Source organism: Leucoraja erinacea, chromosome 31 (genome assembly GCF_028641065.1).
Source record: "Leucoraja erinacea ecotype New England chromosome 31, Leri_hhj_1, whole genome shotgun sequence".
In the NCBI taxonomy this organism is placed as follows: domain Eukaryota; kingdom Metazoa; phylum Chordata; class Chondrichthyes; order Rajiformes; family Rajidae; genus Leucoraja; species Leucoraja erinaceus.
The window spans coordinates 16,607,089-16,621,507 of record NC_073407.1 but is presented as its reverse complement, the minus strand read 5'-3'; the positions used below and the strand labels follow the sequence as shown (position 1 = coordinate 16,621,507).

Genomic DNA, 14,419 nt, shown 5'->3' with positions numbered 1-14,419 from the left:
TGAGCAAAGGTCAATGAGAATTAAACTGCTTCCAAAGAACATCAAAGTTACAGCCCACATCTAAGCAGATGCCAATCCCCTCAACACTCACTAGCACAGCACAAATGTGCAAAGCAAAAAAACTTGGCACCTAGAAATAACCCCCCCCCCTCAAAAATAACAATCATTCTCATTTGATAGTACTGTTCTTTTCAGAATGCAACAAGTTTTAGCAAAAACTGTTACTCAGTATTAGACAACAGACAATAGACAATAGGTGCAGGAGTAGGCCATTCGGCCCTTCGAGCCAGCACCACCATTCAATGTGATCATGGCCGATCATCCACAATCAGTACCCCGTTCCTCCCTTCTCCCCATATCCCCTGACTCCGCTATTTTTAAGAGCCCTATCTAGCTCTCTCTTGAAAGCTTCCAGAGAACCTGTCTCCACCTCCCTCAGAGGCAGAGAATTCCACAGACTCACAACTCTCTGTGAGAAAAAGTGTTTCCTAGTCTCGGTTCTAACTGGCTTGCTCCTTATTCTTAAGCTGTGGCCCCTGGTTCTGGACTCCCCCAACATTGGGACCATGTTTCCTGCCTCTAGCGTGTCTAAGCCCTTAACAATCTTATTTGTTTCAATGAGTTTCCTCTCATCCTTCTAAACTCCAGAGTGTACAAGCCCAGCTGCTCCATTCTCTCAGCAAATGACAGTCCCGCCTTCCCGGGAATTAACCTTGTAAACCTACGCTGCACTCCCTCAATAGCAAGAATGTCCTTCCTCAAATTCTGAGATAAATGATTAATAATGCTGTAGAAGTATTGGTACACAAAAGGCCTTACTTTTTCAATTCCATCCTGTCATCAGGTGTAAGTTTAGAAACATCTCCATTCATTTGATGCAAATTTCCATATCTGTAAGAAACACGAGAGATTTAAACAAATGAGTTCAGGTTATATAAAGGGAAAACAATTTGATGAGACTGAATATCCAGTTACTGTAGCTTCTCATTCTAAAGGACTCGGGTTTGATCCCGTCTCTCTGCTGGATCAGCTGGTGATGCACCATGTACATTCCAGGGGGGTTTGAGTAATGGCCTGAGGGTTTCTGCTGGGCCAGTTGTGCTGGGTCAAGAGAGGACAGACTCAGACTGGAGTGCAGTTTCGCCATCCAATACTTCAGCCAAATAACCATGCTCAATGCGACAAAGCCAGATTTTAGCTTTACTGGTGAGCTATAGAGTGAGCAGAACTGTCACAATGGGAATGCCGGCTCTTGCTTAGCCCTCCACACTTAATAAACTAAAGGACACCATGCCTCCGAGTCTTTCATCAGCTCTTTACCAGAGAAGCTGCAGGGGTAGCTCGATTGAATTTGCCAGTGACAAAAATTAGCTGAGTTAATTACACTCGGGCTCCACACATCTCTTCATTGTAACGTTCTATTCCTTTCTGCCTCAAGTATTTAACTAGTTTTCTCTTCAATACATTTGCTTCAGCTCGACATGTAAGTGCTCCTTGGGAAGAGCTTTCCCCTTAATTTACTTTTAATGACTTGCTTTTATTTAGGTCCCCCTCTATCTCATCTCTTTACAAGCACAAATTAACTTTACGTTAAGCCTATCGAATCTTCACACGGCTTAACGGGACACCGTCCCCAGCTGTCTCCGCTCTAGGGAACAGGCCAGCCCGCTGCAGTCACCTGTTGAGCAGTAGGTCCAACACTTGTTTGGTTGATGCGAAGGCCCTGTAAGTGCAGAGGAAGATGGTGACGTAGGTGGAGTCATTGCCTTTAAAGGCCGACACCAGGTATTCCACGAGTTTCTCCAGGGTCCCGGCCTTGATGGTCCGAATTTTGCACGTTTCGTACAGATTCATGGCAGACTCATTCTCCACCTGTTAAGAAGAAGCAGAGGCATGTCATGGGGGTACAAGGCAACTGTGGATGATGGAATCGTGAGCAAAACACAGAGTGCTGGAGGAACTCAGCCAGTCAGTCAGTATCGGTGAAGAAAATGAACAGGTGAAGAAGTTTTGGGTCGAGACCCTTCTCCAATCTAAAGAAGAGTCCCAACCCAAAACGTCACCTGTCCATTCCCGATAGAGATGCTGCCTGACCTGCTGAGTGCTTCCAGTGCCTTGTGAGATGTGCATCATGTTAGGATGTAAGGGACCCAGGGTTAAAAGCATTAAACTGTAGACAAGACATTCTGAACTGAACGCCCGGATATCACTGCTGTTGAAATGGCCTGGGACAAGGTCAGCTTCTTGCCCGCTGCTACATGGTATTGCATAAACAACAACAAAACATTATTACAGCCCTAAATGCCAGCTCCCATGATGACTCGGGCAAAATTATCCAGGGAGGGGCTGAGTAACACAAGCCAATCAGACAAAATGCAAAATGAAGGTAAGCTAGAAATTCCAGTGTAAGTAATACAAATGGCCAGACACACACAGCCAAGAGCATATATTGAGGGAGAAACAGTGGATAGAGTCACAGAGCCATGAGGCATGAAAACAAGCCCTCAGCCCAACTCATCCATGCCGACCAAAATGCTCAATCTAAGCCAGTCCCATTTGCCTGTGCTTGGGCAAACCTTTCCTATCCATGTACCTGTCCAAATGTTTTTAAAATGCTGTTATTGTACCTGCCTCAACTAGCTGGTCTGGCAGGTCCTCCTGCATACCCATCACCCTCTGTGTGGACAAAGTTGCCCTTCAGGTTCCTATTAAATCTTTCCTCTCACGTTTAAAAACACCCCTGGACTATCTGTGATCAGACTTTACTGGCTTTATCTTGCACTAAACATTCAGATTCAGATTCAGATTCAGATTCAATTTTTAATTGTCATTGTCAGTGTACAGTACAGAGACAACGAAATGCATTTAGCATCTCCCTTGAAGAGCGACATAGCAAACGATTTGAATTAATTAAAAAAAAATAAGTGTCCGGGGGGGGGGGGGGGGGGGGGGGGGGGGGGGGGGGGGTGATTGGCAGTCATCGAGGTACGTTGTTTAGTAGAATGACAGCCGCCGGAAAGAAGCTGTTCCTCGACCTGCTGGTTCGGCAACGGAGAGACCTGTAGCGCCTCCCGGATGGTAAAGGAAACATTGTTCCCTTTATCATGCATCTGTACACTGCGGATGGCTCGATTGTAATCATCTGTGGTTTTCTTGCCGACTCGTTAGCACGCAATACAATCCAGGTTTTCAATGTACCGTGATACAGGTGACAATAAACTAAACTAAACTATGCTCTCTAGTTTTTTGGTACCTCTAACCTGGGAAAAATACATGATGCATTTATTCAGCCTGTTCACCTCATGATTTTATACACCTCTATAAGTTCACCCCTCATTGTCCTGCGCTCCAAGGAATAAAGACCTAGCCTGCCCAAACTTTCCCAATAGCCTAACTGGCCTGACGGGCACCCGAAAAAGGGACCACATCACCCCGATCTTGGCCTCTCTCCACTGGCTCCCTGTGCGGTTCCGTATACATTTCAAGACCCTCCTCTATGTCTACAAAGCCCTCAATGGGCTTGCCCCCTCCTACATTAAAAGTCTTCTCACCCACCACTCCACCTCCAGGCCCCTCAGATCGGCCGACTTGGGGCTGCTGAATGTCCCGCGGTCTAGGCATAAGCTTAGGGTCGACCGCGCCTTTGCGGTTGCAGCTCCTAGACTGTGGAACAGCATCCCCCTTCCCATCAGAACTGCCCCCTCCATCGACTCCTTTAAGTCACGGCTAAAAACATATCTATACTCCCAAGCCTTTCCCGACGTCCACTGAGCGAGGGCTATATGTATATATGTATGTAGTTTGTTTGTTTATACTATTCTTATAACAAATGTAAAGCACTTTGGCCAACGAGAGTTGTTTTTTAAATGTGCTATATAAATAAATGTGACTTGACTTGACTCTAGTCCTGGCCACATCCTCACACGCAACCTCAGCGCTCCTTCCACACACAGGTGTGACAGAAATGCAAATGTATCGCTTGTTCTTTACACCTTTGTCTTTAATGATCACTCAAAGCAATTATTTTGAATGTTGTTGATAATAACCGTGAGCGGGTTCCTGGTGGGAACTGGCGGAGTTGAGGGGTGGTCCCGGCACTGTGGGATTTTGGTAGTGATGCACTTACCCCAAGCCATCGTTGTCCTTTGCTCGCTGTGTGGTGCACCTGCACCCTCCTCAGCGTTATGGTATAGATTGCACCGTCTTCTGTCTCCTCACCAATCTCCTGCGCTGCGCTCTGTAAGGCAAATACACCTTTAACTACAATGCCCCATGTAACCTTCAGCTCTTATGAATAAAAGCAGAACATGCTGCAAGCTCTCAGCAGCTCAGGCAGTATCTGTGGAGAGCGAAGCAGAGAGAGCATTTCAGGTTGATGGCCTTTCTTGGAAATGCTGCCAAACCTGTCGGTTACCTCCCGCAGTTTCTGTTTTTCGTTTTGGGATTTCCAACATCTTAGTTATTTGCTTTTTGAAGTCAGCAGACACACCGCTCAGCAGTATGTTTAAGAAGGAACTGCAGATGCTGGAAAAATCGAAGGTACACAAAAATGCTGGAGAACCTCAGCGAGTGCAGCAGCATCTAAGGAGCGAAGGAAATAGGCAACGTTTCGGGCCGAAACCCAAGGGTTTCGGCCCGAAACGTTGCCTATTTCCTTCGCTCCATAGATGCTGCTGCACCCGCTGAGTTTCCCCAGCATTTTTGTGTACCCACTCAGCAGTATGTCTCATTGGGAAACTCTGCTGATTTTTTTTCCATTCGTTCCCAGCCCTAGATAGTGAAGCCATGTGTAGGCAAGAAGACACAAAGCACTGGAGCAGCGCAGCGGGCTAGGCTGCATCCCCGGAGGATTTGAGACAGTAACGTTTTGGGTTGGGACCCTTCTTCAGAGTCTGCATCTGCAGTTATTTGTGAATTCACACAGTGCAGCCACTGTGCCCAGAGAACAGTGACACGGGTTGTTGGGACACAGTGGGAACTGCTACCGACCGGGAGATGGTTACCCTCTGTAACCATGTAGCCAGGCAGCCCAGTTGCATTTGTTTTCCTACTCATTGCCGCAGCCTGAATGTTTTGGAGAGAGCCGTTTTCTTTCAAGCGCTGACATCTGATTAGAGGCTTAAACCTTAAATCAAAACAACACTACTTACATCTACTGTCAGCTTGTGACAAAAGGCAGTTTAGTAGCACAGGCATCCCTCAAGCTTTCAGTGATGAACCAAAGCACTGATGCAATGATGTACTGGATCAATTTAGTTAGATAGAGCTCTAGGGGCTGGTGGAATCAAGGGATACGGGGAGAAGGCAGGCACGGGTTATTGATTGGGGCCGATCAGCCATGATCACAATGAATGGCGGTGCGAAGGGCCGAATGGCCTCCTCCCGCACCTATTTTCTATGTTTTCTATGCTGGGCCCACATCAGACACAAGTAGGGGATCTCGACGATACTGCCCCACCACCTTGACCCACGTTGGCCAGTGTGGGAACTTCTAATGTTTGCTGATCCCAAAACCCTTCGACAGCAATACTCTTGGGTGTCCACATGTAACTTGGGGATGGGTGGTGGTCAGGATTGTCAGTCTGCAGTGACTCCGGGTTAGCACCCAAGCAGCGGGAATCTCTGCTATTTTGACAAATTAAGGGAGACACAGAAGAGAATTTGCAGAAGGCATTGAGGAGCACCTGTGCAGAATACTGTTGAAGATAAGTCAACAAAAGCCCATCAAACTATTTCTAGGTTTCGCCCATGTTATGGAGATCAGAAACTTGTATTTCTAACAATATATATACACACTTCATGAGTAAACTTGCAATTGCATAATATCCTACTCATCCATTGTATGTGTACCTTGTAGTACATCTGTTTACCATAGTTACATGATGTCAGCAAGGCATCCCAATCATGCTCTGTCTGAGACGTTTGCTTTGCGGAGCCCAGCCTCCATGGGCTGTTGTGGGGAATGCCTTAAAACTATGGCATTTCCTCACAGAGCTTTCGCAGCAGCTGTACTACGTGCCAGCCACTCCCTCCGCACGTAATCCTGCATGGAATGTACCAGTTGGCAACACTCAGTTACGAGCAGCTCCCTGTACTTGATGACCAACAGACCCGGGCAGACCAAAGTGTATTTTTCACTGAGTTAATGATAAACCAGCAGCAATCAATGTCTCTGTGTTCATCACTGAGAACAATCCATAGAGCCCTGGGATAGAGCGAGCAAGGGATGAGCCTTAGCACACACACACTACAGTTTTCCTTGGACAACACACTTTGTGGGAGATGGGCACCAACTCATTCCCTCCACGGTAGCCTCAAAGACCGGATACCGTGGTGCCCAGATTCGGGCTGTTCTGAATGTCGAACTGGCATTTAGGCCAAGAGCCTTCAGGAGTTCCGCAAAAGAGTTACTGTTAAAAACCCCTCTGACATTACGCATGCTATAAACAACCGGAGCTGTAGTTTGACCCTCTTTGTTCTCTGGACAAGCAGAAGAGGAGGGCGGTGCAGCAGTTTATTAGAGGGAGGGAATGTAACAAAGGCAGCCTGCCATGTCCAATAAAAACACATCGCAACAATGTGCCCAGCATCACCATTCCTGCTGGTTTCTTGGTAATTAGAGTGTCCCCTGTAGCTTGTCTTGCCCTAAATATTAATGAACGATGAGGCAGTGACGGGGAAGTAGACAGGGCATTGCCATGGTGATACACAATATTGCTCTGGACAGCCCATTAAAACCCTGCTGTTGCAGACAAATTGAGTTTGACATCTTATTTTACAGATTGCAGCTTAGTTTATTGTTATCTATACCAGGATGCAATGAATTTCACATTGAGCTCAGAGTACATAGAGTATTGATAAATGCAACAATAAATATGAGTGCAAAATATTGTAGTGCAAAAGAATATTAAAGTACAATAATGGAAACACTAATGAGGTGGAGTTTAGAGTACGTAGCAGCCCCCTCTGGGAATGTGGTATGAAAAAAGTCATGGTTTCAGGAGTGATAGCAGCGGGCATGAAGTTGTTCTTAAAGTCGGGACGTCCTGTTTTTTCAAGCTCCCTTATCTCATCACAAATGGTGGAAGAGGGAAAAGGAAATGGCCAGGGTGGCAGGCATCCTAGACAATGTATTTACACACTGCAGTCACACTGTGTTGATGGTGGACAGATTCAGTGTTTAGATCAGGGGTGGGGAACCTTTTCATGCTGGAAGGCCGCATCAAGTTAGCTGTAATCTAATAAGGCCGCATCCAAGAAACTTCAATTAGATATACTTCAAAATGTACATTATTTTGTAAAAATCTAACCACTATGTACTAACTTCAAGAAAATGAAAAAATGTTCTTCATTCTAAAGTTAACTAACCTTCTAATGACTTTGCTGTGACTGCTTTTTGTGGGAAAGCATTTGAATATTTGGTTGCAACATGGAGGTACGCAGTTTCAGCTGATCTTCTAGATGGGTATCTGTCATTAGTGACCTTAAGGGCGTCTTGATTTGGGTTAGGTAGGAGAATGTAGATTTGCAGCAGTAAGTGGTTGAAAAGCAAGAAAGCATTTTTCGTGCGGGGGAGGATTATTTTGTTGAATCTTCTTTTACTCTTTGGTATTTTAAATACGTTCATTTTAAGATTAAAATAAAAATAGTAATAGACGAACAAAAACATATTAATACAAATAAAAAGATTTGTTCGACAAAAATTGGATTCATTCAAAAGGCCGCACTACTTAATGGCCTAGAAGGCCGCAGGTTCCCCACCCCTGGTTCAGATGGAGTCCAAATCAAGCCTCTGCTTTGTCCTGATAGATGGGCTTCTTGAATTCTGTTGCAGCTATACTCATCCAGGCAAGCACAGAGTTGTCTCTGACACTCCTGAATCATGCCAGTAAAGTGCTAGAGGTGAAGTCTTGTCAAACATTAACAAGCCATTACTGTGTGCGGGGCTTTTCCTCCAGTGTGCGACTCTCCCATATTATGCACTCAGTGAATCATTACACTCCTTCATTTGCTGGCCCTGGGTTGAAATCAATTTCTATTTCCTACCTTAACCATTAATAGCTCGTTGAAGGAAGACAAAATGATAGCTTCTACCGGAAATGTACCTGTATTGTAAGGTGTCCTTGGATATCTTGGAACCTCTCTCAAGGTAGTGGTTTAAACTTAATTACATTCTCTCATCCACCACTGTAAGCTCCACCTCCAGCTGATTGGGTCAACTGACCACTGTAAATTCACCCTATTATGTAAGTGCTTGGTCGAACCTAGTCTTTGAGAAGAACATGGGGAGAATAAATGGATGCAATGTCGAATTCTGGCACAATGGACATTGAGCTCCAGATTTTCCTCCTTCGATCAAATTCTCTTTTTAAACTCCTTACAATTTGTCCTTTTGTGATAATTATGTACCTCAGCATGTGACCCAGAGTTAATTTTGTTTGGTTATATCTCCAAGAAGAGGCCCAGGACGATTTATTATGTTAAAGATTCCAAATAAATACATGTGCTCGCAGTTGTTATACTGCGGACTCGGATGGAATCTGCCGAGAATATAACTTCTTATGATCAGTGTTCTGCCTACCGTTTAATTAAAATGGAGATGGCGTGTGAAACCTATCACTAATTTAAAAACTGGCTCCTTAGGATGACAGTGTCTGTGCAGTATTGAGACCAGTTGTTAAAAAAATTGCCTTTGATGCTATGAGAGCAAAAGTTTACTATGTAAAATCTCCAAAAGGTGAATAGAAAAATCTGAACTGGATTTATTCAGGTGGTGAACCATTTACTGTTTGGTGCATTAATTTATAATATTAAAACTCCAGCAGGTGCTTCACATTGCAAATGTTCAAAGTCCAGCAACTGTTTTATGGGCAGATACAACATGGTCAGCCAGTCTATCACAATCAGCAGAGATACACATTCAGTTCTAATCTAAGGATGGAGCTAAGGGATAGCTCTCTCTTCTGTTTGAACATGGGAGGCCTGTGAAAAGCTTTAAAGCCCTGTCCTACGGTATGAGTTCATTCCAAGAGCTCTCCCAAGTTTAAAAAAAAATCAAACTCGTGGTAAGCACGGAGAATGAACGTAACGGGTACGTCGGAGCTCGTGGACGTCTCTTAGCGGCTCGTAACGCTAACGGCGGGTTCTCGGGAAGACTCGCTAATGGCAGGTAAGCATGGGAAGACTCGTGAAGATTTTTCAACCTGTTGAAAAATGTCCACGAGAGCCCCGAGTACCGACGAGTGGCCATTGCAGTAAATCTCCGAGTTCGAATCAGGGCAAACTCGGGAGAGCTCTTGGAATGAACTCATACCGTGGGACAGGGCTATTAGTTTAGCTCCACAAATATCGTGCCAAGTATAGCTATTAAATATCGCCCAGGCAAAAGAACCAACATGGTTTACATTGGCTTCATATGATCGTGACTGCACTTCCTGAAAGAGCAGAGGAAACTGATTCATCAGTAAATTTCGCGACGGTATTCGATAAATAACTGTGATGGTATCGTTTACATGGAAACAGAGTGGTATCGTGTTAGTCAAACACACGAGCACGAGCATAAATAAGCTGAATGGCCTGTTACTGCAGTGAGTGATTCTATATTTAACCTGAGCTATGGAACAAGCTGCCAGAGGAAGTAGTCGAGGCGGGTGAAACAACGAGATTTAAAAAGATTTGGACAGGTACATTGATAGTAAAGATTTAGAGTGATATGACCAAATATAGGTAAATGGGACTAGCTTGGATGGGCAACTTGGTTGCATCTGTGAGTTGGGCAGAAGGGCCAACTTTGATTATTAAGGGTGTCAGGGGTTATGGGGTGAAGGCAGGAAATGGGGTTGAGAGGGAAAGATTGATCAGCCATGATTGAATGGTGGAATAGACTTGATGGGCTGAATGGCCTAATTCTGCTCCTAGAACTTGTGAAGGGCCTGTTTACGTACTGAATTGCTTTATGAGCCAGCATCAAATCCATTGATATATGGCCGCAAACAGGCGTGTGTGCAGCCGAGGATAGGAAAAAGAGTTGCCAAAACAGCCATGGCATTTGGGTATAATCCCCCTAGCCTAGACGTCCCTCTGGTTCTCTGTCCTGTCTGATGACCCTGAGCATGTGCACAGTTATGAGGCTCTGATTACTAGCCCAGCTTCTCTGAATACCAAATGAATAGCTCGATGTAGCTTCACTTTAACTTCCTGTGGAAAATAGCTGCTCAATCTCTTCACAATAAAATGCTCAACAAATTTTTTTTTTTTGTCTTACTTGGTTGGTGGAAACAGAAACAGCAGATGTTACTTTTGCTAAATCAGCAATCCCACTGTTGCAGTTCGCTGCATTGTGTAAACAAACTTCTTTTAACATTACTAAACATCTCATCCAAACACAAAAGCTATTCCTTGAGAAACGGATCTGCCTTTAGAATTAAAAGTAGAAGCCATATTCATGCATCAAAATCTCAGAATTTAACCCTACAAGTCACAAATTACCCCAGTGAATTCCTACTGTACCCTCCAAAGGACATTGTGTCTTTCGTGAAGAATACGTTTCAAGACTGAACACGGCTCTATTTGAGGATTAATTGAGTGAAGCATCGACCCAGCCCTCTGGATTCCAACCACTGAGATGAATCAAGTCTGGCTTTACACAAAACACCCTACCATTACTTGAACTTGACTGTTAATGCTTCATCATCATGAACAGAAACCCTTAAATTACATGAACGGTCAGTTTGCAATATGTTAGACTCTCTTCCTAGAAGCCACCTGACCTGCTGAGTATTTGCAAAATTTTGTTTTTATTTCCGATTTCTGGCAGCTGCAGTTTTTTTGTTAAAGACTGAACCTGCTTAGGTAACAGTGTCGCTCCAGTAATGTCAGTAGAACCTAATTAACGTTAAACGTAGAACAATGCAGCACAGGAAAAGGCCCATCGGCCAAGAATGTCTGAACATGATGCCTAGACCAACTCTTACTTGCCGTCACCTGATCAATATCCCTGCACATCCATGTGCCTATCTAAAAGTCTCTGCAGTTGTGGACTGGCTTTTTGCTTTATTACTGTTGATGGGATACATCAGATATATACATAACACAAAATAATGACCTACATTTCCATATCATCTTCAATACTTAACCATAACATGATCTTCAACATCCAGCTACAATAGCTGTTGTAACATTGTAAGATTATAAAAGGCTATTTAAACTGAAACAAAAACTAACACCTTGCATTTTTACTGCTTCTCATGAAAAACTAAATTTTCAAAGCTAATCTTGTCCTAGTTTTCATCATTTCACTGAGGCCGAAACCACTGGCTTTCCTTTCAGGAGCCCTGAGATATTGTTTTCAAACTTACTTTTCCAATTGTTTGGTCAACGTTCCCCAACGGCATAGCAATGTAGAAGGTTTTAAGCACCATGCAAAAGGAGATTCAAGAAAGAAGAGCCAATGTTTGGGTCTGGGCTCCAATGTTGAAGAAAACCAGGGTTGCATTGGGTTGACTAAAGTTTGATTTTTAAAAAGTGGGATGTTTTGATGAGAATTGGTAAATGTGTGGCCTCAGATTTTGTTTCAATTACAATAGCTCATCATTTAACAATGTCCATCTGGATAAAATATTTGCAGGAAAGGGAGATCGGCCTCGAGAATATTCCCTCTGGACATCTTCAGGAGAAAGCGAAAAAACAGAATTGAGCTGACCATTCAGTTTACACTTTCATATCACGCTTTTGTGATGCTTGCGTGATTTCAGACTTCCACTATTCAATCTTCCATGACTCAGCAGGCAGTGGTTACTAATTTAAGGTTTGCTGAGTTTCTCGGTTTGAATACATTCTGAAGGAGCCACAACCACAAAACTTCTGCAAATTCAGTTTCACGGCGAGTGGAAGGAACAGTGCAAATACTATCCACTCCAGCCCTGACCACTGTGCTGTTCAGTCTCTTATTTATTTTTAAACCCTTTGTGTCATACATGGCAGGAGTTTCCCCGCTGTGTCATCACACACGCCAACCGCTCTTGCCTCAGCAGCTGCTGTTGCCACTTTTATATAATGCCTCCCTCAAGATGCATCTAGATTAAGTCTGAAAGTAGATTCAACCACACACTGCATTTATATATTGTCCTTCATCTTGTAAAACAATGTGCCGCAAAGACATGCAGATAAAGTACTGTCTGCACAGACTTAATTCCCAAGTAATCCGGGCTGGGAGATTGAGGGTGTTCTTAAATGAAATGCGTCATTGGATAAACTGGTTAGAAACATAATCCAGACTGACACTACCTAGAGAGGGATGCACATTGGAGTGTCTTTGGATGTAAAGCAGAGGCTCCTCACAAGTCTTTCAGTTCGTATAACTCATGTTATGTCATGTTGCACTGTGCACTGCATTGACCTTAATGACACAAATCTCAGTAGGTTGGTAGAGAAGGCTGTCAGTAGGTTGGTAGAGAAGACTCTCCAATAGCACTTTAGGGATGAGTTTGATATAGTAAAACGTCTTGACTTATTTCCAGTCTGTAGCTATATCGTTTCACATGTTAATGCACTGGACATTTGCTGCCACTACTAACATTGAATCTGCAAGCTGTTGAAATGCGACCCGTCTTTAAGGAACAACAACAGTTGGCCATTTTAAAATGGCTGGTCTCAGTGCACCCCATGCTAAGTTTTGTAGCCGAGGACTTTGCTTTGATTCTTTGTTTACATCTATAGCTGTATTAGTCGCTTGTGCTTGATGAAATTCTCCCACATTCTTCAATGTCTCCTCCATAGAAACTATGCATTTTGTCTGGACATTTGAAGTCAAGATTTTGCATTCTCAAAAACGTAGAGTGAATTTGCTCATTTTCCAGTCCACATTCTTAATTTATTCTATACATGCCGAGGCTTAGTATCAGGACAGCAATGTTGCCCATTACAGTTGAACAGTGACATGGTCAAACTTGGTGTGGTCAATGCCATCGTCCCTGTGGCCTGTTCTGCTGTGTCCTCTCACCAATACACGCACACACTTTAGACGCACAAATTCAGTTTGTGTGTCGCAAGCAAAAAATGTTTTGTTGCTGCGAACCCAACTAAAACTAAAAATGAAACTTATTCAGGCAAGAGTCGATGTTCTTCAACAGTCCTGAGGAAAGGTTACACAAGAGGCTAGGCTCTCGTGTAGCGTGTAACACAAGAGGCTTGCGCAAAGGCTATATTGCTACACCTGCCTGTGATGCCGTCACAACTCCATTGAAGTGTGAACCAATTACAGCAAAAATAATGGTTTATCTACAACTCATAACATTTAACCCACATAAGTGCTGAGTGCGCTCGGCTTGATGTCATTATTTTTACACATCATCAGATTCTGCTTTTGAAAAGCATCACACTAAACTACAGGCCTCTCCTCTCCCGGCATCACTCTTTTTGTCAGGTTGCAGTGATGTTCCCTCTATCTGTCCAGAAAGATGCAAACCAATTCGAATGGGACCGACTCACTTCCTTCCTTCAACCACAAAACAAATCCATTGGGCTTGATATTTGTCTTGTGTGGATGGTAGCTATGGATGGTAGCTATGGATGGTAGCTATGGACACCGGTTTGGATGGAATCTTGAAACTACTTTGAGTAAATGCAGATCTGTCCTTCATTCTCTTTTCAATTCCAAAAGTTGTCTGGAAAGATTATGGTCTACAATTCCATTTACTGGATTCCTTCCTGCACAGGTTAATGGAAGTATTCCTGTGGTTAGTATTTCCACCCATGGAGCAGCTTAGCACAGTGCAAACACACAAGTATACAAATGCACATGAACACATCACACACTTGGCATGGTTTTTAATCCCACATGCATGAAATGAAAACTTTGGAGTTATTTTCCTGCAGAGAGAAGGTTTATTGATTCTCCTTTCACTGCTCCCCATCTCTTAGTGCGTTGGAGCCACGCCAGATAAAGCACCATGGTTACGCTAAATATTTACCATCCAAATTGATGTCAAGGTAAAAAAGTGCAGTTTAATTCTAGTTTTCCAATTCTCATTTCTGATGCGACTCTGGGTTGCCAGCTGCCTTGGCGACTCTAAGTATTGTGTGTAAACCCGGGTTGGGAGAGTAGTGTAATGTGATAGCTAGGCTGGTATGAAGGATAGCTCAACATGCTTATCTTCAGCCGGTGAGGAATTAATTGAATAAAGCCGACGAGCTTAGACCCCCCGTCCATATTTCCAACTGCGAATCATTAAGGGCATACAAGAGACCTACTTCATTATTTCAGTAATGAATTAAGTTCTCCAGGATCCATGATGATCCATTAGGCAGACATCTCCCAGGTCTTCTCTGTTCATAATAGGTTGGTTCCCATAAACTACAGGTCTGGATCAAATGAGCAAAAGATTTGCAAATTCAAAGCACCTTTTATTATGTCAAAATG

At 43.7% G+C, this 14,419-nt stretch overlaps 1 protein-coding gene across 4 annotated transcripts in view; it reads right to left on the bottom strand.

The window, feature by feature from the left end:
• The window catches only part of LOC129711996 (ral guanine nucleotide dissociation stimulator-like), a 121,771-nt gene that overhangs the window by 23,285 nt on the left and 84,067 nt on the right, over positions 1–14,419 (bottom strand). For all 4 annotated transcript variants that reach the window (XM_055660106.1, XM_055660105.1, XM_055660104.1 and 1 more), the window contains exons 2-4: positions 4,127–4,237; positions 1,679–1,872; positions 820–891 (exon numbers count right to left, since the gene is read on the bottom strand). In XM_055660106.1, coding sequence (XP_055516081.1) covers positions 820–891; positions 1,679–1,872; positions 4,127–4,237 — 377 coding nt within the window. The remainder of the gene's footprint in view (positions 1–819; positions 892–1,678; positions 1,873–4,126; positions 4,238–14,419) is intronic.